Source organism: Ranitomeya imitator, chromosome 5 (assembly GCF_032444005.1).
Source record: "Ranitomeya imitator isolate aRanImi1 chromosome 5, aRanImi1.pri, whole genome shotgun sequence".
Lineage (NCBI taxonomy): Eukaryota > Metazoa > Chordata > Amphibia > Anura > Dendrobatidae > Ranitomeya > Ranitomeya imitator.
The window spans coordinates 105,612,762-105,635,564 of NC_091286.1; the positions used below are offsets into that span (position 1 = coordinate 105,612,762).

General features: G+C 40.1%; 1 protein-coding gene across 2 annotated transcripts in view; it reads left to right on the plus strand.

Annotated features, from left to right (window-relative positions):
* Window positions 1-22,803, plus strand: part of SLC8A1 (solute carrier family 8 member A1) — a 469,783-nt gene that overhangs the window by 426,055 nt on the left and 20,925 nt on the right. For both annotated transcript variants that reach the window (XM_069769002.1, XM_069769003.1), the window contains exons 6-7: window positions 648-747; window positions 9,649-9,924. In XM_069769002.1, the coding sequence (XP_069625103.1) occupies window positions 648-747; window positions 9,649-9,924 (376 nt within the window). The remainder of the gene's footprint in view (window positions 1-647; window positions 748-9,648; window positions 9,925-22,803) is intronic.

Genomic DNA, 22,803 nt, shown 5'->3' on the forward strand with positions numbered 1-22,803 from the left:
CGGAGAGAACATACAAACTCCGTGCAGATCTTGTCCCATAAAAATTATTAAATATTATATAGCACTTATACTTACAATTGCTTATTTTGCCCTTCTACCCAATTAACTAGTCTGTTTTCCATTAGGTCTATGACATCACGGGATTAAAAACTGACTAGCTGAATCCTTCTAAGCTCTATGTAGAAACAGGAGGTCAGTTTAGCCCTGCCCGACTCATCAGTCAATGCTAAAGTCAATGGCAAAGGGAGGAGTGGATCAGCTGAGTCAGGAGTTGAAGAGGGGAATGATTTCTACAGAGACAAGAGAAGTCCTCTTTCTACATAGAGCAGAGGAAAGTGCAGAATTATCTGGGTAGATAGGTAAAATGAGCAATTGTAAGTACATAGTACTGTATGATATGATGACTGCAATTTATTAAGAGGATAAAATCTTTAAGGAAGTGCTTCTTTAAGAAGAGACGGCGATCGGTATGAACATGATAGCATCATATCTTCATTTAGAAGCATCCTTCAAAGATATCTTTGTGAAGATCCCTAAGGCAAAGCAGCTGCTATACACCTGCCAAATGGCCAAGATTTTCCATTCTATGTGGTAAATGAAAAGTGAATAATTCCAATGAGTCCCTGACTCCTCTTCTGTCTCCGCAGAGCACTGTGGACAAACTGATTAAGAAGACAAATCTGGCTCTGGTGGTTGGAACGAACAGCTGGAGAGAGCAATTCATTGAGGCGATTACAGTTAGTGCTGGTAAGTTCATGCGCTGCCTGCATACTGCCACTTACATGATGCAACCCAAGAATCTAATGTTATTAGGAGGAGAATTATGCTCCTTTTTATTATGTTTGTTAGAAGGCAATTATGATAATTAAGCAAGGTTTTAGTTATGAATGTTGTTACAGTAGACTCAAGGGACCTTGTTGCTCTAATTTAGTGACATTCCTATCTTGGGATTGTATCTTGGAATGTTTAGCGTTACAGAATTAGCCTTCATCCGTCATTTATGTCATTTCTTATGTGAGAATACAAAACTCTAACTTTAACACAAGTTGATGAATCCAAGTTCCACTTATTACTATTTGTTGGCTACCATCTGTCACTTAGTGGTAGATTACTAAAATGGCTAATATTCAAAGCACTCAAGTCTAGTTGTAAATTAATCCCAGGCATGGTAAGTGGAATTTGTGCCTCATCTTATTGTTAATGTAGCTAAACTTTATTGTACTTTTCATGTGTTTATTTTTGATTGAAAAAAAACATTTTTAAAGGGAACCTGTCAGCAGGATTGTGCATAGTAACCTACAGACAGAGCCAGGTCGGCGCCGTTATACTAACTAAAATGATACTTGTTTGATTAAATCCATCTTGTTGTTTCTTAATCTTTATTTTAAGTTTTTAGTTAATGATATGCTTGTGTCCTAAGGCGAGGTTGGGGTATGTAGTGCTCTGATTAGCTATTCATAATGGCGCCGTCGAGTGTGCCTGCACATTAGCATCTATCGTGTCCTGATAGATGCTACTGCGCAAGCGCCGCCACCGGCTCCCTGTTGCTGCAGCCAAAAAAATGTACACTACAGGAAAATGGCACTTCCAGGTTTGATGTCTGTGTATGTCTTTGATAAAAAAAATCTGCCTTTCACTTAAAGGGAACCTGTCAGAAGGATTGTGCATAGTAACCTAAACACAGTGTCAGGTCGGCGCTGTTATACTGGATAAAATGATACCTTGTTTGATGAAATCTGTCTTGTTGTTTCTTAATCTTTATTTTCATTTTTTAGTTATTGATATGCCCGTGTCGTAAGGCGCGGTTCATATATGTGGTGTTCTGATTATATATTCATAATGTAGACTGCTGACAGGTCACTGCTCCCTCAGTGACCCGCCCCCTAGTTTGCATAATAAATATACTGATGTGTGTATTTGAAAAAAAGCATGTCACTTAATCAAAATGGCGGCGCCTGCACACTTTCTCTTATCGGTTAGTGCCTATTATCTTCCTGTGTTTCAATGAAAAAAAATCACCGTCAATATGATGCCGTCGGGTGCGCCTGCCCATTGCCATCTATCACGTTCCGATAGATGCTACTGTGCAAGCGCCACTCCAGGCTCCTTGTTGCTGCAGACAAACAAATGTACACTACAAGAAAATGGTGCCGGCGGCGGGGCTTGCGCAGTAGCACCTCTTGGTACGAGATAGATGCTACTGCCCAAGCGACTCAGATGGCTTCTTGATGCTGTAGTAAAAAAACATTTACACTGCAAAAAAATGGTGCCATAGGTGGCTCATGCGCAGTAGCATCAATATTAGTATATTCATTATGCAAACTAGGGGCGGGTCACTGAGGGAGCAGTGACCTGTCAGCAGTCTGCATTATGAATATACAATCAGAACACCAGTATAACAGCGCCGACCTGACACTGTGTGTAGGTTACTATGCACAATCCTGCTGACAGGTTCACTTTAAGTGAAAGGCAGATTTTTTTTAATCAAAGACATACACAGACATCACACCTGGAATGGACCATTCCATGGGTTTAATTATTGAACCACAAGAATGTATGATGACAACAATGCTTGAGACTTCTCCTGACAAATTTAGGTGTAAACATTTTTGCCCCAATTCTTTAACACTGATGTTATACACACCAGTCTTATTGAAAGTGCTCTCTGGAGTAAGATGTGCCTAAGTCATTAAGAGGAGACGTTAGGCACATCTTACATGTGCCCTGAGCCTTCAGAAGAAAGGTACCGTATATACTCGAGAATAAGCCGACCCGAGTATAAGCCGACCCCCTAATTTTGCAAACAAAAAACTGGGAAAACTTATTGACTCGAGTACAAGCCTAGGGTGGAAAATGCAGCAGCTACCAGTAAATGTCCAAAATACAAATAGATACCAATAAAAGTAAAATTAATTGAGACATCAGTAGGTTATGTGTTTTTGAATATCCATATTGAATCAGGAGCCCCATATAATGCTCCATACTGTTCATTATGGCCCCATAAGATGCTCCATATACAAATATGCCCCATATAATGCTCCATACTGTTCATTATGGCCCCATAAGATGCTCCATATACAAATATGCCCCATATAATGCTCCATTCAGTTCTTTATGGCCCCAGAGATGCCTCATATAATCCTCCATCCAGTTATTTATGGCCACATAGATGCTCCATATAATGCTCCATGCAGTTCTTTATGGCCCCATGTAATGCTCTATATAATGGTCCATGCAGTTCATTATGACCCCATAGATGCCCCATATAATGTTTCATGCAGTTCTTTATGGACCCATAGATGCCCCATATAATGCTCCATGCAGTTATGTCCCCATAGATGCCCCATATAATGCTCGCAGTTCTTTATGGCCCCATATAATGCTCTATATAATGCTCCATGCAGTTCTTTATGGCCCCATAGATGCCCCATATAATGCTCCATATAGTTCTTTATGGCCCCATAGATGCTCCATGTAATGCTCCATGCAGTTCTTTATGGCCCCATAGATGCCCCATATAATGCCCCATATAATGCTCCATGCAGTTATGGCCCCATAGATGCCCCATATAATGCTCCATGCAGTTATGGCCCCATAGATGCCCCATATAATGCTCCATGCAGTTTTTTATGGCCTCATAGATGCCCCATATAATGCCCCATGCAGTTCTTTATGGCCCCATATAATGCTCCATGCAGTTCTTTATGGCCCCATAGATGCCCCATATAATGTTCCATGCAGTTCTTTATGGCCCCATAGATGCCCCATATAATGTTCCATGCAGTTCTTTATGGCCCCATAGATGCTCCATATAGCATTGTGACACATGTAATGCTGCTGCTGCACTTAAAAAAAAATGACATACTCACCTCTCGTCGCTGCCCGCTGCTCCTCAGCGTCCCGTCTCTCCGCACTCCGACTGTTCAGGCAGAGGGCGGCGCGCACACTAATACGTCATCGCGCCCTCTGACCTGAACAGTCACAGCAGACGACGCGGAAGACGAGGCGGCGGTGGAACGCGGAAAGGTGAATATGAAATACTCACCTGCTCTCAGTGCTCCTGGCGCGGTCCCCGCATGTCCCGCGTCTGCGGGAGCGGCAGCTTCTTCCTGTAGTGAGTGGTCACATGGTACCGCTCATTACAGTAATGAATATGCGGCTCCACCCCTATGGGAGTGGAGTCCATATTCATAACTTTAATGAGCGGTACCAGTGACCGCTGAACAGGGGAAGAAGCTGCCGTGCCCGAAGACCGTGGGACATGTGGGGACCACGCCAGGAGCGCTGGGAGCAGGTGAGTATTTGACAGGCGTCACTCCCCCTCACCCGCCGACCCTCCCGCCTTCCATGACTCGAGTATAAGCCGAGAGGGGCACTTTCAGCCTATTTTTTGGGGCTGAAAATCTCGGCTTATACTCGAGTATATACGGTACTCCAGTCATAGACTGAAGTATATTTCTGCCGTAAGTTATGCCATTAAAGTGGAATAACTTTTAAGGTGCTTTAGCTTTTCAGTAATATAATTTGACAACTTTGACGATTAGACAAGCCCCATCCCACCCATGCTCCACCCATTTTGGCTTTTTTTGTGTGAAAACGCTAAAAGTCTCAAAATCATAAACACCTTAATGTTGTGGGCCGGCACCTAAAATGTTTTTTAACTATCTATTGTTACACCCTAACCAATTCCATAATTAGCTTTTTTACACAATACTCTACACTTTTCCTTATCTATCTAATCCCTAAATTTGTATAATCTGTATAACCCTACCCACACCACTGATTGGCAGCTTTCTGTGCTCACTTTGCATAGGCAGAAAGCTGCCAATCAGAAGCGGGGGTGTGGTTATACAGAGCTTATGAATGTGGAAGACTACATGGCAGCAGGTTTACTTGTCCTCTAGTGATAATTTCCTATTGATAAAACAGTGATGTTATCAAAACTACAGTAAGTGACACATCACTGAAAGCAGGGTCTTTGCTCCTAGATTATGCTCTTTTCAGATTAGGCAGAAAAAACTGGTGACAGATTCCCTTTAAAGGATTTGTAAAGCGGTTGCTCTGACAACAGTGAAGTGTGGATGGATTGTGAGAGTGACTGTTCCTTAGAAATACATTGCCTAGTCATAAGTACTATTGACTGCAAGTTGATGATTTTCCAAAAGGAAGATTGCTATTATTATTATCCTAGATGATTCCTGCAATATGATCACCGCCAAGTTCCACTTTCTGAAGCGCTCGACATTTAAGAATAACAGCACTTTGGCTCAAATATGAATCTGAACTTGAGATTGCACTTGTGAAGGACAACAAGCGATGCCGCTCGTAGTGTCAGATGTTCTGTTTTGTCTCCTGTGGATTCTTTCAATTAAAGATTCGAATTACATTACAGTCATCAAAGGCAAATGCCACAGAGCTCTGTCCGGGTGCATGTGGAAATGCCACTTTGCAGTCGGTGTCCCGGGGTCTGCAGAGATGATTTCAGGTCACTCGGGCTGAGCTTCCAGCGATTCCTTCATTTTATGATACTTCTTTTTGTGATTAACTTAATTGTGGCTCTCAGTGCAGATGTTGCCAGCTGCCTTTCAATCCTGATTATGACAGCTTATCCCAAAAGCCTGCGTACATCCTCCCGTTCAATCCAACACAAGCCAAATTAATCATTCCCTAAAGGGATTGCTGTTGGGGAGATTTGTATTTTACGATGTAGCAAAAGGAATTTTGATCTGTTAAGATTTTATAGGCTTGTCACGGAAACTCCGGGATCATAGCGATGCATAAAGATTTCATTCAGCAAGTGGTCAGAAAGAGACATTGGCTGACACACGAATTCATGTCAAAGGCTTTGCAAAAAAAAAGTTACCTTTATTTCATAATTTAGCGCTCAGATGACGTATGGGCATTTCTGATTCCTGGAATCTTAGAAGTATAGACGTACAGTCATGGACAAAAATTTTGAGAATGAGACAAATATTAATTTTTCCAAAGTCTACTGCTTCATTTTTTCTAATGGCAATTTGCATATACTGCTGAATGTCAGAGTGATCAGCTTAACAGCAATTACTGTACTTGCAAAGTCAATATTTGCCCAGAAAATGAACTTTAACCCCCAAAACACATTTCAACATCATTGCAGTCCTGCCTTAATAGGAGCAGCTAACATTGTTTTAGTGATTGATCCATTAACACAGGTGTGGGTGTTGATGAGGACAGGGCTGGCGATCAGTCAGTCATGATTAAGTAAGAATGACATCACTGGACACTTTAAAAGGAGGCTGGTGCTTGGTATCATTGTTTCTCTTCAGTTAACCATGGTTATCTCTAAAGAAACACGTGCAGCCATCATTGCACTGCACAAAAATGGCCTAACAGGGAAGAGTATCGCAGCTACAAACATTGCACCTCAGTCAATAATCTATCGCATCATCAAGAAATTCAAGGAGAGAGCTTCCATTGTTGTCAAAAAGGCTCCAGGGCGCCCAAGAAAGACCAGCAAGTGCCAGGACCGTATCTTAAAACTGTTTCAGCTGCGGGATCGGACTACCAGCAGTGCCGACCTTGCTCAGGAATGGCAGCAGGCTGGTGTGAGTGCTCCTGCACGCACTGTGAGGAGGAGACTCTTTGAGCGAGGCCTGGTTTCAAGGAGGGCAGCAAAGAAGCCACTTCTCTCCAGAAAAAACATCAGGGACCGACTGATATTCTGCAAAAGGTACAGGGAGTAGACTGCTGAGGACTGGGGCAAAGTCATTTTCTCTGATGAATCCCCTTTTCGATTGTTTGGGACATCTGGAAAGCAGCTTATTCAGAGAAGAAGAGGTGAGCGCTACCCACCAGTCTTGTCTCATGCCAACTGTAAAGCATCCTGAAACCATTCATGTGTGGGGTTGCTTCTCAGCCAAGGGAATCGGCTCACTCACAGTCTTGCCTAAAAACACAGCCATGAATAAAGAATGGTACCAGAATGTCCTCCAAGAGCAACTTCTCCCAACCGTCCAAGAGCAGTTTGGCGCCCAACAATGCCTTTTCCAGCATGATGGAGCACCTTGCCATAAAGCAAAGGTGATAACTAAATGGCTCATGGAACAAAACATAGAGATTTTGGGTCCATGGCCTGGAAACTCCCCAGATCTTAATCCCATTGAGAACTTGTGGTCAATCATCAAGAGACGGGTGGACAAACAAAAACCAACAAATTCTGGCAAAATGCAAGCATTGATTATGCATGAATGGACTGCTATCAGTCAGGATTTGGTCCAGAAGTTGATTGAGAGCATGCCAGGGAGAATTGCAGAGGTCTTGAAGAAGAAAGGTCAACACTGCAAATATTGACTTGCTCTATTAACTCATTCTAACTGCCAATATAACCTATTGGTACTCATAATATGATTGCAATTATATTTCTGTATGTGATATAAACATCAGACAAACACTAATAAAAACCAGAGGGCAGCAGATCATGTGAAAATATAATTTTGGTGTCATTCTCAAAAATTTTGGCCATGACTGTAGATGTGGATAGGCTTTATCCATACAGTAATCCACAAATTGAAGAATTCAATACAATAATGCCACATACTGGGAAATCACTTGCCACAATCAACTCACTTCACTATAACTGGGTGGGTGACACATATATGCGTCTTGCGAAATTATGTTCTTTCTAAAGCCGGTAATCTCCCACCATATACAGTATCTCTGAGCAACTTAAAATGCTTGTCCAGTCATATTGATGACCTATCCACAGGAGAATGTTTATATGGTTTCAATATGAGAATCGTGGGGTCCAACACCCTGCACCCCTCAGTCAGCTGATGATTCCTCTGGTGGTCAGGAACTGCAGGTTAGCTCCTATTCTTTTCTGATGGGTACTGCAGAACAGGTCCTTTTCTTTTCTACCAGGTACTGCAGAACAGCTCCTTTTCTGCCAGGTTCTGCAGAACAGCTCCTTTTATTTTTTTCCAGCTACTGCAGAACAGCTCCTTTTCTGCCATGTACTGCAAAACATAGTAACATAACATAGTAACATAGTTATTAAGGTTGAAGGAAGACTTTAAGTCCATCTAGTTCAACCCATAGCCTAACCTAACATGCCCTAACATGTTGATCCAGAGGAAGGCAAAAAAAACCCATGTGGCAAAGAGCAAGCTCCACACTGGGGAAAAAAATTCCTTCCCGACTCCACATACGACAATCAGACTAGTTCCCTGGATCAACGCCCTATTAAGGAATCTAGTATAAATAACCTGTAACATTATACTTTTCAAGAAAGCCATCCAGTCCCCTCTTAAATTTAAGTAATGAATCACTCATTACAACATCATACGGCAGAGAGTTCCATAGTCTCACTGCTCGTACTGTAAAGAACCTGCTCCTTTTCTGCCAGGTACTGCAGAACAGCTCCTTTTTTTCTGCCAGGTACTGCAGAACAGCTCCTTTTCTTTTCTGCCAGGTACTGCAGAACAGCTCCTTTTCTTTTCTGCCAGGTACTGCAGAACAGCTCCTTTTTTTCTGCCAGGGACGGCAGGACAGCTCCTTTTCTTTTCTGCCAGGTACTGCAGAACAGCTCCTTTTTTTCTGCCAGGTACTGCAGAACAGCTCCTTTTCTTTTCTGCCAGGTACTGCAGAACAGCTACTTTTTTTTCTGCCACGTACTGCAGAACAGCTCCTTTTCTTTTCTGCCAGATACTGCAGAACAGCTCCTTTTTTTCTGCCAGGGACGGCAGGACAGCTACTTTTCTTTTCTGTCAGGTACTGCAGAACAGCTCCTTTTTTTTCTACCAGGTACTGCAGGACAGCTTCCTTTCTTTTCTGCCAAGTACTGCAGAACAGCTCCTTTTCTTTTACTCCACAATAGCTTCTGTTCTTTTGCATAGGAGCCGTTCTGCAGTACCTGGTAGTGACTACTACATATTGAATGGAGTTGTGCTTTTAAGATCCATTTAAAGTTTACCTCTAGCTGCCACCAGAACAAATAACAGCTGCTCGGTAGTTGTGCTGGGTTTCAGGCCTCCACCAATTTTATATCGAGGACCCATCCCGTGGATCGTTCATCAGTATGCTTTGACTGGACAACGCCTTTAACTCAATAGAAAAGATAGGGAAAGTCACTTCTGTGTAGCTTTTGATAAGTGTTATCCATAGTAATGTAGGCTACTGTGTGTTTCCAGATGCTAGGTCGAAGAATCTTTCCTATACTAACATTCTATAGTATACAGTGTATCATTTAAGAAATAAGTACAAAGATAGCAATCAAGATAGCCACAAAGTAGTTCTACATAATAAATAGAACTGTATTACCTAAGCAGATCACATGCTCCAGATGACAAGCTGTTTCACTTTTTTCTGTACTAGTAATCCCAGTTGTGACCTGTCACCAGTTGGGGGCTGCCATTTTTATTTGAGAATAGAGTGGGCAGCCTAAGACTGATGATATATGGAGTATATATAATACTACCACATTTTTTTTAAATATCAAGATGGAATATTATTTGGATTTTTTCATACAAGGAATCGGAACATGCCGTTTTCTCTACCTTTTTCATTTCCACTGTATGCATCCGAGTTATAAAAAAAGTTCTTAAAAATATAATGGATTCTCACCTTTTGGTATGTGAAGATTTTAATAATTTATTTGTGTATCTTCTATAGGGGAGGATGATGATGACGATGAATGTGGAGAGGAAAAACTGCCATCTTGCTTCGACTATGTGATGCATTTCCTGACCGTCTTCTGGAAAGTTCTCTTCGCCTTTGTCCCACCTACGGAGTACTGGAACGGATGGGCCTGTTTTATTGTGTCCATTACAATGATTGGTCTCCTCACAGCATTCATTGGAGATTTGGCTTCTCATTTTGGTTGTACCATCGGCTTAAAGGATTCTGTTACTGCCGTCGTTTTTGTAGCTCTGGGAACATCGGTACCTGGTAAGTGTTAATAGAATTACATTTATAGAATTGGATAGGTAGTCTCTTTTGTGACAATTAGTAAATTACTACTATACCTACTACATACTCGACTTTGGACATTGCCACAATAAAGGGTACAAAGGGGTTAGGGTTGTGACTATAAAAGGGTTTACGCCTTAATATTTTGGGTCAACTTAAGGGTGGCTTCAAATGGGGCCAAAAAGTATTTGAGATCACTTTTGGGGGTATTCTTATCACCATATTGGAAATACTGTTTACCCGAGAAAAGCCACAGCCTTACATATACTGCCTAACAAACCGCTCCCAGATAAATGATATCCTGTCAAATGTAGGAAGTTATGCAGCTATTATTATTATTGATTATTATTATAGCACCATTTATTCTATGGAACTTTGCATGTGAGGAGGGGTGTAGATAAGAAAAACAGGTACAGTAATCTTAAATGATACAAGTCACAATCTACACAATCTATGTCAGCACATTACCACAGAAGATTGCCTTTGCTAAATGCCACAAGCAAAGGATCGTTTTCTTTAAATTTAGGATGCCTTTGGGGAAATTCTAATACTAAGCAATTATCCCCTCCATGAATTGGTAGGTGTGCGAGTGGTTGTTTCATCAGCTTCTTGCACCTGAGTTGCCTCAGACTTTTACTAGGTGGGCTAATACATCGTATAGGTGCATCAGTTGTAAATATGGCTGGCTTTTTTCTACTGACTTTTTTTTTTTAGTTTTCGAGTCCTTTTGCTGTGTTTTTAATTTTATGCAGGGACTCACAAGACAGTGAGGACCCTTGGTGTGGGTTGCAAACTTGGCCAAAATATCGACCCATAACTCATGCATGTCATACATATTTTACTGCACATTCTTTATTTTCTATGCAGGATGCAGCCAGGCTCATCTATATTGGCCATGAAAATTTGGGTGCCTGTCTTTGTGGGGAGAACTCATGCTGGGAAGGCAAGCATGATCTATTAGTATAGGCGTCAATAATAAGCTACAGTGGCTTGTAACAGTTTTCACTTCCTTGGCATTTTTCATGTTTTGCTACTTCACAACCTGAAATTTCACTGTATTTTGCATCAGTTCATGAAAAGAACATGCCTACAACTGAGAACATTTGGTTTTATTTGAACTGTGAACTGTGAAACAAATAAGAAATAAGACAAAATAACTGAAAACTTCAGTGTGCATAATTATTCACCCCCTAAAGTCGGTACTTTGTAGAGCCTCCGTTTATGGCAATTATAGTTGCAAGTCACTTTGGATAAGTCTCTATGATCTTTTCGTATCTTGCTATAAAAAGAATTCCTCAAGGCAAAACTGCTCCAGCTCCTTCAAGTTAGCTGGTTTCCTCTGCTGATCAGCAATCTTCAAGTCCGACGACAAATCCTCAATTACAGTCTGGGCTTTGACTAGGCCACTACAAAACATTTACACGTTTCCCCTTAAACTTCTCGAGTGTTGCCTTGGGTCGTTGTCTTGTTGAAAGGTGAACCTCTGTCCCAGTCTCAAGTCACTGACAGACAAACAGGTTTTGCTCAAGAATATCCTTGAATTTTGCACTATCCAACTTCCCCTCAACTCGGACCATTTTCCCTTTCCCCAGAGCATGATACTTCTACCACCATGTTTCACTGTGGGGATGGTGTTTTGGGGGTGATGAGCAGTGCTGGTTTGGTGCCAGACATAGCGGTTACCTTGGTGGCCAAAAAGTTTAATTTTGCTCTTGCCTGATCATAGCACCTTGCTCCATACATTTGGGGAGTCTCCCACATGTCTTTTGGCAAACTCAAAATGAGCCTCACAATTTTTGTGTGTCAGTAAAGGCTTTTTTTCTGCCCACTCTTCTATAAAGGCAACCTCTATGGAGTGCATGGCTTATTGTGGTGGTATAGATAGATACTCCAGTCTCTTCTTGGGAACTCTGCAGCTCCTTCAGGGCTACCATTGGCCTCGGGGTTGCCTCTCTGATTAATTCACTCATTACCAGAGCTGAGAGTTTTGGTCTTGGCAGGTTTGTTGTCATCTATGTTCTTTCCATTTGATGGTGATGGATTTGATAGTGCTCCGTGGAATCACTTGTACGTCTCAACAAATTTGTCCCTGATCTCCTTGGTCTTTATGGTGTTGTTTGGTTAGTGGTGCCTCTTGCTTAATGGTCCCTGTGGCCTTTTAGAAAAGGTGTGTATATACTGACAGACCATGTGACACTTCGATTGCACACAGGGGGACTTCCTTTCACTAAGCATGTGCCTTATGAAAGTAATTGCTTGAACCGGAAATTTTTGCCAAGTTTTAGTTATTTGATCCCATAAATGTAATTTATACCTATATTTTTCTCACTTTACTTCACCAACGTAGACAATTTAGTGCTGATGCATCACACACAAATCAGATTACAAAAATATTACAACACAGGTTGTAATGTAACAAAATAGTTAGAAAGCCCAGGGAGTGGGGGTGAATACTTTCGCAAGCGACTGTGAAGGCCAGGCACTGCATTACATTTATTTTTATACAGGTCTTATCTTGAGCATTTCTAATGCTAGACGATCACCCCCTCCATGAATTGGTAGGTAAAAGAGTGGCTGTTTCATCATTAGTTTGCACCTGAGTAGCCCCTGCCTTTATCTCGGGGGTCTGGTGCATTAATATTGTGACCTATATTGGTAAATACAGCTGCCTTTTTTTCTACTATGTTTTTCACTTTTGCAAGGAAATATTTTTATTGTGCAGATTTGTTATATGAGACCATGTATCTTTAATTTTATGGATGCAATTCCTACCGCACTGCTTATAAGGGGATAATGTGGTGCCAATACATCAGCACAATATTGTGGCACATGGAAATTCTACAGTTCTGTAATACACATACTTATGGAGCCCAAGTGCTGACATACCACAACAATGTACACAGATTTGCCTTAACCTGCAAAGAAATTACATTATTAGGGAATTGCACGATAAGCATTTCATTTATAATATACCCTGGCACCAAAGCTTGCAACCAAAGTTCCTTGTACCGCAGGGGGTGCATGCCTTGTTCCTTGGGGCATTTGCACTATTCTTTTAACAGGCAGCACAGTTAATAAGCATAACGTGTCAGTGACCATTGAGTTACTTAAGCAGAGATAACTTAAGAACATTGCCTGAAATTATTTACTACCCATAAAAACAATTGTAAAGCAGAGTCTGCTGCTTCATTGGTGAAATGCTATAAATCAAATTTTGCTGACAAAGTTGGTATTTCTCGTAGTTCTACAAGCTTGGTCTTAGATTGCTTTGGTATCACAACAATAGACATAGGTTTCGCCATCAGGTGCTGCATCTGGGGACTCCAGTGACATCCTAAGTAGGTGAGAGAACGTTCTGATGACATCATGCTAACTGCTCATTGATGTAATACTGTAAATATTGTTATCTGTGCACTCAGTCAAAAGTGTGAACAGGGCTGAAGGGTTATCTATTGAAGTTCCAAAAATCTTTAAGTAAAATCTGTGTGAAATGTAATAGTCCAAGCAATTAATAGACTACATTTAAACTAAGATCTACACATGATCCACCAGACAGCAAGGAGGTAGCCTGCACTATTCCCTGGTGGCGTGGTTCAGAATCTCATCCTGTGGAAGGATATTGGAAGAAATGCATTTAAATATACATCCCCATTCAGGAAAAAGGAACATTCAATATTCATCATAAATGTCGAGTCACCATCTAGAATATTTACCGCTTTTTTTTCTTTTTCCTTTTTTAAAATCAATTTGTTGGAAAAATATGAAAGTGTCCAAGCACATAAGACATTCATCTGTTTTCATCATCAGCTCCGTGTTCGTCAGGAGATTGCATTTTCCCCATCCGATAAATTATTCATAGCACTGATTTAACATTATAAATATCTTAATAGACTTCTTCATAAAGCAATTTTTCAGTTGCCAAACAACTATAGCTTTAGCGGTTTACGGGTTCTTATCCCAGATCTAGTCAAGTCATGGAAACCTTGCAATAATTCACGTTGCCCTCATATGTAAATAAAATGCATTAGTATGAGAACCATTTAAGTTTATTCTATGATGATAATTGCGAATTCTGGAAATGTCCATGTAATAAATATACTGCTAATATTTAGTGTAAAGTCTGTGTGTTTGGTCGAGAGGGAGGCACAAGTCTTGGCTGCAAAGGGAACAGATTTCTTTAAAAGTGATTAGCTCATGACCATTTTTAAAAATATCCCTTAATTTATGGTCTCTATATTCAATTTATTTACTTATATGGTGTCATTAATGTCTACAGCACTTTACAGACATTATCACTGTCCCTATTGGGGCTCACAATCTAAATCCCCTATCAGTATGTCTTTGGAGTATGGAAGAAAATCAGAATAAACCCACATAAACACAGGAGATCATGCAAACTCTTTGCAGATGTTGTGCTTAGTGGAATGTAAACCTAGGACTAGAGATGGGTGAACCCGAACAGAAATGTTCGGCGTTCATACTGGGTAGTCACTATTTAGGCACAAACACCCTACACTGACTTTCTGCTGAAGTTTGATGCAGTGTGTGGTGTAAATCAGGAGAGAGAGAGCTGGTAGACAGAACAGGTTGAGGATCAGGACTGACGGGGTAGGTTCAGGAACATAGGGGGACTCAGTAGTAGGATCACAGGTGCAGGTACAGACTGGGCTGGTAAGGGTAGTAATACTTTAATATAATATTATTTTAAAAATACCTTATCCCAGTGCAAGACATAATAACACAATAGGTCTATTACAATAACCCTAGCAATTTCCCTGTACTTAACTGCTATCCCTTCCTAGAAGTGGAGATTGGCACCCTGGTTGACACGATTATTTGGCGCCCCCACTCAGCGACGACTGTCCCCGACTAGCCCTGTTAAGTCCTACTTCACTATAGGTGGGAAAACAATAAGCAATATAAAGAGATGAAGGGAAAGAGCTTATTAGAAGGTCATTGTAGACAATTAAATAACCGCCATCCAACAAAATGCTGGTCTCTCAGGTTTAGTCGGGGACAGCCATCGCTGAGTGGGGGGCGCCAAATAATCGTGTCAACCAGGGTGCCAACCTCCACTTCTAGGAAGGGATAGCAGTTAAGTACAGGGAAATTGCTAGGGTTATTGTAGTAGACCTATTGTGTTATTATGTCTTGCACTGGGATAAGGTATTTTTAAAATAATATTAAAGTACGGTATATGATTTTTAAGGGATTACATGTTATACACTGTATGTTTTAATATGCAGTGGAAGAAATGCTTTATTTTTGCAGACTGACTAGGAATTTACAGACGTTGGAAACCCTTAGTAGCCGCACAACTCTAATCTTCTCACTGTTATACGCAATGCCGGCGAAGTTATTAGACCCTGCTTAGTGTCAAAGCTGTCGCATTGCTGGGCAGTGGGGACTTGATGAGGTTTTATTGTAGGATATTCAGTTAATCACAGTGGTTACAGGGCTTATAATCGAGAATCAACAGCTTAGTGTAAGGGATTCGGGGAATCTCCAATTTAGATGTTTGGCGTATTATGTAAATAGTATACCATATGGGTGACATATATATAGACAGCACGTGGAGGTTATCCCAGTAACTCATTAGGGAAGCAGATACACTTGTCAAATGCTGACAGGTATTCCAATATTAAAATTACATCTGACATGAGCATGAAATGTCAGCTACGAGCCAAGATAACACATTTTATTTTCCTTATCCCCATTCACCTTTATAGCGCTTTGTTTTAGTAACTTTATATTACCGTACTTGTTTTAAACTTCTCCATGCAGAGACAAAGTCGTGTGAAGGTTATATGGATGAATGCTTCCATGTCTTCTTGTATTATAACATACTTTATCATTAAGACAGGTAGAGAACATCCCATCTCTTCTGTCATTCTGTCCTGTTGTCTCACACTCATGTTTTTTAGTAATGCTAGCTTTGTTCTTATTCTTCCGGTTAGATTGTCTTACATGGCCATGGTCTCTTATTTTAGAATAAGCTCTACTTTGTGTATGGAAGATTAAGTCCACTTGCCAGTGCCTTGGGTAAATTGCTTTTCTCTTGTATTGTAAGTATATTCTTCTTAGGTGGAAGCCTGAAAACAGTGAAATTGCTAATTCGGTTTTGCCTTTTTTTGATAACTTACATTCTGCATTTCTTGCATCATTGGGCTCGGTGTTATCTACATGCAAATAAGGTAGGCGATAATCACAACATGGATAGACATAAAAGAGTTCATCTCTGGCATTACCCGTCTTAAAAAAAAAAACAGTTTCCCGTTCTCCAAATAGTATTCATATGATTATTTATTTATAGAGCATTTCTTAAATCTCTAAATTAAAAAAAAATGGAAAAAAATAGAAGTAAGCGCTAGGCACCAAACAATAACATCAGTGGGAAAATATGATTTGCCAGCGCTGGGAGGAAAAAGAAACAGAGATGCTCAGTAAATGGAAATAGACAAAGTACCATAATAATAGAGAACTTATGGCACTCAGCAAGCCACATAAAAAATGGGCGTCATCTGAGCCAGTAACTTTATCCCGTGATATGCAGTTATTTTGGAGATAAAGGAAGTTTTTTTTTTATGTAGCTTGGTGAGTTCTCTTATTAATCTCTAAATACTGCAGCTGAATATGAGTTTACCCAGCAAGTCAGCAACCAGCTGATTTCCCCTCTGAGTGGCCACCACTTGATTTACATTTAGTCAGGGGAGTAACTGCAGGACTTGCAAAGGATCTCGTAACATCTAGGTAAAATGGTGCTTTAATAATCAATGTCCATATATATATGTGTATATATATATATATAATATCTTGTATGTATCATACTTGCCAACTCTTCCAAAATGTCTGGGAAGCACCCAAAAAAAGAGCAGACCTCCTGGATTTCCAGAGCAGTAAATAGATCTACCCATTCTAATTGAAGCCACCCAAAATCACCTGGAAAGCAGGGTTTTGGGAAGCCTGGTTAGGACCCAAATGCACATTTAGCGGTCATGGATGAGATCAGAGGTCGTGACTGGGAAAACAGGGATTGGTACATAGAAATATTTTATCTCCTCCTGGATTGCAGCACTACAAAGTGGGTGTTTTGCTGTATTTCTTTAAAGAGTAACTAAACTTTATTATTTTTTTCACTACTCTTTTCCACCAAGGAAAGTTTTGTAAGTGGCATCCAAACCCCTGCCTTTAGTTGCATTGATATCAGAACATACCCATTTGAAGTACAGATTCTGGTGCTGGAAGGGTCAGCGCCTGTGTCCTCCTCTGAATGTTGCATTTATCAGAACAATGCCCTGGAACAGCTTGTCCCCAGAGTTAGTGAGACACAGGTGCTAAGCTGTCCCTTTCACTGCCAACATCTGTATTCCAAATCTGTACATTCTGATAGCAATGCAACTCAATGACCTGGGAAAAGCAGAGTTTTTTTTACTGGATTGTAGACAAAGACCCTAATATACTAGATGGGCCATTTATATGGATACACCTAAATAAAATTGGAATGGTTGGTGATATCAACTTTCTGTTTCACCCCACTTGGAATTTTTTTTCCCCTTTTCCAGTACAACATATGTTAAAACCAATGGTGTGGTTCAAAAGTACAACTCGTCCCACAAAAGACAAGACCTCACATGGCCAAATAAAAAAGTTATGGCTCTGGGGAAAAAGGGGAGCAAAAAAGCAAAAACGAAAATAGCTCTGGTCATGAAGGGGATAAACATACTTTTTTAAGGTCTCTTTGTTAGATAAAAGAAAGAAACAAGGTATTTGCAGAAGAAAAAAAAATGCAAGATGTAAGAAAACACAAAACAAGGCTGTGTACATTGAGAAGTAGAAAGAGAGACTTTGAAAAAACTTGTGTAAATTGTTGGGGTCCCACTGCCAGGAGCTGCTGTTTTATTGCTTGGTTTGCTTGCAGTACCACTGGTAGGGAAAATGAAGTATTACATGCCAAACATTAAAGTTAATGGGCCACCAATGGATCTCCACAGCCAGCAGCAGCTCCTAACTGCAGCCACTATAAACTTACATGTGAAGAAGTTGCCTGATCTAAATCTATTACTATAACTTTCTGGCTTCCGACTGTTTTTTTATTTTTTTATTGTCTGGCGCTGAGTTTTTAACTCTTTGACATCATCGTTAATCTCAGACACTGCTAAAGGGCATGTATGAGCCAAAAATGAACAAAAAAAAATCCAGATGTAGATAAAGCATTGCCTGCAGGGTAGACTACAGACATACAATCACAACATGAGTTAAATATCTAAGTCTTCTGTCTCTGCAATAAACTACTATTCCTTCAGCCCCCAAAAATTAATGAGCACCAAGACACTCTCGGCTGTTCATTGGCTCCATATAACCTCCTAAACGACGGTTTGGAAAGTTTATTTTCCACAGATTATAACTTATTTCATATGACAGTAAAAAATGATTTTACTGGAACTAACAAATTGGGTGGTTCGTACGTGAACGTGGCAGCCGCCAGGGTGACTTAATAAGTTGGCAGTTCAACTTTAAGGCAGCCAGGAAATACCAATATCTACGAGACATCTTTATATTGTATGCTTGGAGCTGAAAAGTCTGTTGCGGAGTAGCAGTCCATGAGAAACACTTTATTGACATTTTAAAGCCAAAACGCAGAGTCTGCTAGCATTGAAGCCAGCTGGATCCCTAAAGAGTTAATTATCTCCTATATGATGCCGCACATCAGTTACTATCGTGCATATGTTACGCGCTAGGGAACTCGCTAAGACGGTCAAATGGCTTTGACATCTTAAGTAAAAATTTACAAGATTAAGTCTAGAGTCTGCTATCTGTAAGTCTGTGCTGAGGCATTTCATCGGCTCCCCAGTAACACATCCATGTATAAGGCCTGGGATTCCAATGTGAAGAGTTAAGCTTATCCAACTTGTTATTTAATACGTGAAAATCCGTTGCACATTTTGTAAGATTCTGTGTAGAAATCATCACCATTCACCATCTTAAGCATCAAAACATAACGGGTCTCATTTATTGAAACTGTCTAAAAGAAAAACTGTCTCGAGAGCACCTAGCAACCAATCAGAGCTCAGCTTTAATTTCTTAAACAGGTCTGGTATAATGAAAGCTGCACTGTGATTGGATGGTATGGACCAAGGGTGTCAAACTGCATTCCTCGAGGGCCTCAAACCATGCGTGTTTTCAAGATTTCCTTAGCATTGCACAAGGTGCTGGAATCATTCTCTACAGGTGATTAAATTATCACCTGTGCAATGCAAGGAAATCCTGAAAACATGACCTGGTTGCAGCCCTCGAGGAATGCAGTTTGACACCCCTGGTATGGACAACATAGATAGTTTTGCGTTTAGACAGTTTTGATAAATCTGCCCCACAATGATTATTAATACGGCTGGAAAGGAAATTAATGATCTAATAAGGTTTATTGTAAAATCTAATACACAACATTAAAGCACCACTCCAGCGTTATTTTTATTGCAGCGCTGAAGTGGTGCTACTAATCTAAATTCCTTGCACTTAGTCTCATACTCACCAGTCGCTGTCTTCATCTTTTACTGGCGCCGCTCTGCTTGTCTTCTGCAGTTTGTGACCTGCTGGATCGCTCCAGTGTTTGCTGGGTGAGCCGGAAGTCACAACTCAATGTCAGTGTATGAGAGCCAGAACGAGGCCAAAACGATGATCTCATAGACTTAATTTGAGAGCTTGTGACCGTTACCTCAGACTTCTGGTCGGTCAGAAGTGTTGGAAATATGATAACTTGGCACTCAAATGTGATCATTAGAGGGGACATTTTATTTGTGGGATTTTCCAGACGACAAATTTGGTCTACAACTTAACCTTCATCAGTCTTACGGAAAAAGTATGTAGAAATTATATATACAAATGAGGACATAAATATTATCATATAAAACATGTCAAAATAGACAAAAAATCGTTATAGATCTATCAATAATCAATACATCGAGGAATACTTCACTTATCATGTGCAGGCATATTTGAACTAGCACCATAATATCTTATAATAAAGAATGGGGATGGGGGGGGCGAAAAAGGACTTCTGAAAAACAGAGACTCGGAGAAAAAAGAATGAAGGACCTAATTGTACCATGAGAGGAAATACACTGAAGAAGAAGACCTAAAAGAAATCCGAGAATTGCACGTATTGACAAAGAGACAATAGGTCATATGTAAAGATGGATGAGGAACGGTATGAAGAATTATAATAAGAAAAGGGAAGGGGATCCGGAAACCAACATAAGAAGGTAAGGGATCAATACATACCAGAAACATAAGAAAAAAACTTAGGAGAAAATAAGAACATGCGACCACTACTGTTCAGTGGAAATTAGTAATAGGAAACCAATGTGGTTGAGAATCCTGCGCTGCACTGAGCAGGGGCTTGGACACGATGACCCTTGAGGTCCCTTCCATCTCTAAAATTCTATGATTCTATGATTCAATAAATAAAATGAAAAGGGAGGAAAAAAAGAGAAAAGAAATGGGAAACCTAGGAAAAACCCCAAGAAAAGACAAAATAATAGAGTGACAATGCTGTATATAGGAAGTATAAAGTAATCTACATTTCTGGGTACAAGTAGAGTGATTGTCTGACAGAGCATAGTGAAAGAATTGCCAGATTAACCAGTGCTGGAAGTTTGCAGAGGTAACAGGGATTATGGCATGTTTTGCCAACGTTCCTTCTTCATAGCTGTGGATACCTTATAGCTCTGCCTTGCGCTGTCTAAGCAGTTATTCCTTAATCCAGTGGGTAGGTCTTTGTGGCTCTCTTCAAGCACTGGAAATGCACCCTTCTTCCTGCTTCCTTCACCCACTGAGGAAACAGGGTGAAACGCGCGTCGGGGCTCACACACGTGGGTCAGCAATACCGTTAAGTAAAGTTGTCTGATATATCTTTATTTCGTTTTCGATTGTTTGTGATTTTTTCATTAGTACAATACTTTAAAGAATACTTTAAAATTACTAGTGCCATTGGTATTTAGAGCATTTATACACAAGCACGTTATTAATTTATGTAATTAGACATGTTGTGATAAATGTGGGATAATTTTTAGGCAATTAATTATATTTTGACCACTATCATGTACGTATACATAATATTCATTACACTTATATGCATATCATTTATGTATTTACATAGTATAACTTATTGCATGTCCTTACAAACCATCCCCCACATGTAAACTTCCCCTTGCAACACATATGAGTTTATTTGTACATTCTCTTATAGATGCTGTTCTGTCCTGACACTACTTTGCTTTGATATTCATGAGATATCGTTGCTTTTTTTACTTTTTCTGCTGACTATAGCTATGTTTTTAACTTATTCTGAATACATTTGTGATTTTATTTATTGGAGTTATATTGCACATCATTGGTCTCCTTGGAATTTTTTCCAATGGAGGCCTATTTTTTGGCTTGTCATTGATTCAGTGTATCCATATTATCGTTAGTAATGGATCTACATAATGATTAGCGTTTATGATAAGTATGACTAGCTGTTGCCTTCTAGTTTCCAAAGCTTTAACCACGGTGATCACATCATCTCTGGATTGGCTTTGACTGTAAACTGGGTCTGAGACCCTAATGCCCATGCCTCCCCAGCTGTATGCTATTGTGTACTTATGATATAATGGCCATCAGATCATTTCTAAACCTTGGCACCAGTATGAGAACCATACTGGAAGTTCACACAAGGATACACATCATACTTCTAACACTTGGCTCTGTGGCCAGGATCATGTAACAGACCTTTGGCAGAATGATCAACACTGTAAAACTACAATGTAGACCTGCACAATGCAACTAAAATTAAAATAGACTTTTCCAATTATTTTATGACTACAGTTCCTATGCAATCCTATGTATCTCCATGGTAACACAGAGCAACCGACCGATGTGTGCTGTAAACCTGCAGTCACACTCCCTACCATCTGTCCCCTGCTCTATGCTAATCATTTGCCTGTTACCAAAAACAGAAGAACAAGACTACAGGATCAGGCTCCACATGGTTTAGTCTTTGTTTTTGTACCATGGAAACACATAAGTTTGCATTGGAACTATAGAAACAAAAAAAAAGTACATTTTTATTTTTTATTCAAGTATGAACAAAATTGGTTCATTTTTGACTTTTAAAAGGAACAGAAAAGTATTGGTTGCAAATATTTAAAATATCAGAACAATTGAATTTTTAGGATTACGGTATAAAGCTTTCAATGTACCAAACATGTTTTTTTTTACCTATAGGAATTAATTTGGCTTATTACTCAGTTTGAAATGTAAGATTAGGTAACTTTTGTGTTTATTTTGATTTTATCACAAATCGTTAACAGTGCGTGCCGGTTACATCCAGCTGCTATGATCTGGCCTCGCCATGATGTGCTAGCGTATTTTGTGCTGCCCAGTATCTGCCATCATGTTTTGACTTAATCGGTGTGAACTGAGGTAATGAAATACAGGAGTGAATTCAGATTTATTGCACTGCCGGTATGAAAAGGGGTGCATTGACGTGAATAGAAACATTTGGAGCTGACATGTTGAAATTTGCAATTGGTAATACACAGGTTGCCTTTATATATCATCCCAAAAAGACTGGGGTGTGCTTAATTGTATTGTATGCTGAGCTGAACGGTGGCACCTGCGGCCTACCAATGCACAGTTATCAGTTTTTGTCTCTCATTGTCTTGCATTAGAATTTCTAAGATAAAATGTATTCCAAGTAGGGATGAAACAAAAACTCAGGTCCAGAAACCATAATCCTAAATTAGTCCTGTCAGGATCACCCAGAACCAATTGGGATAGTACCCTGAGATACTTCCTATTGTATACCCACCACAAAAAATG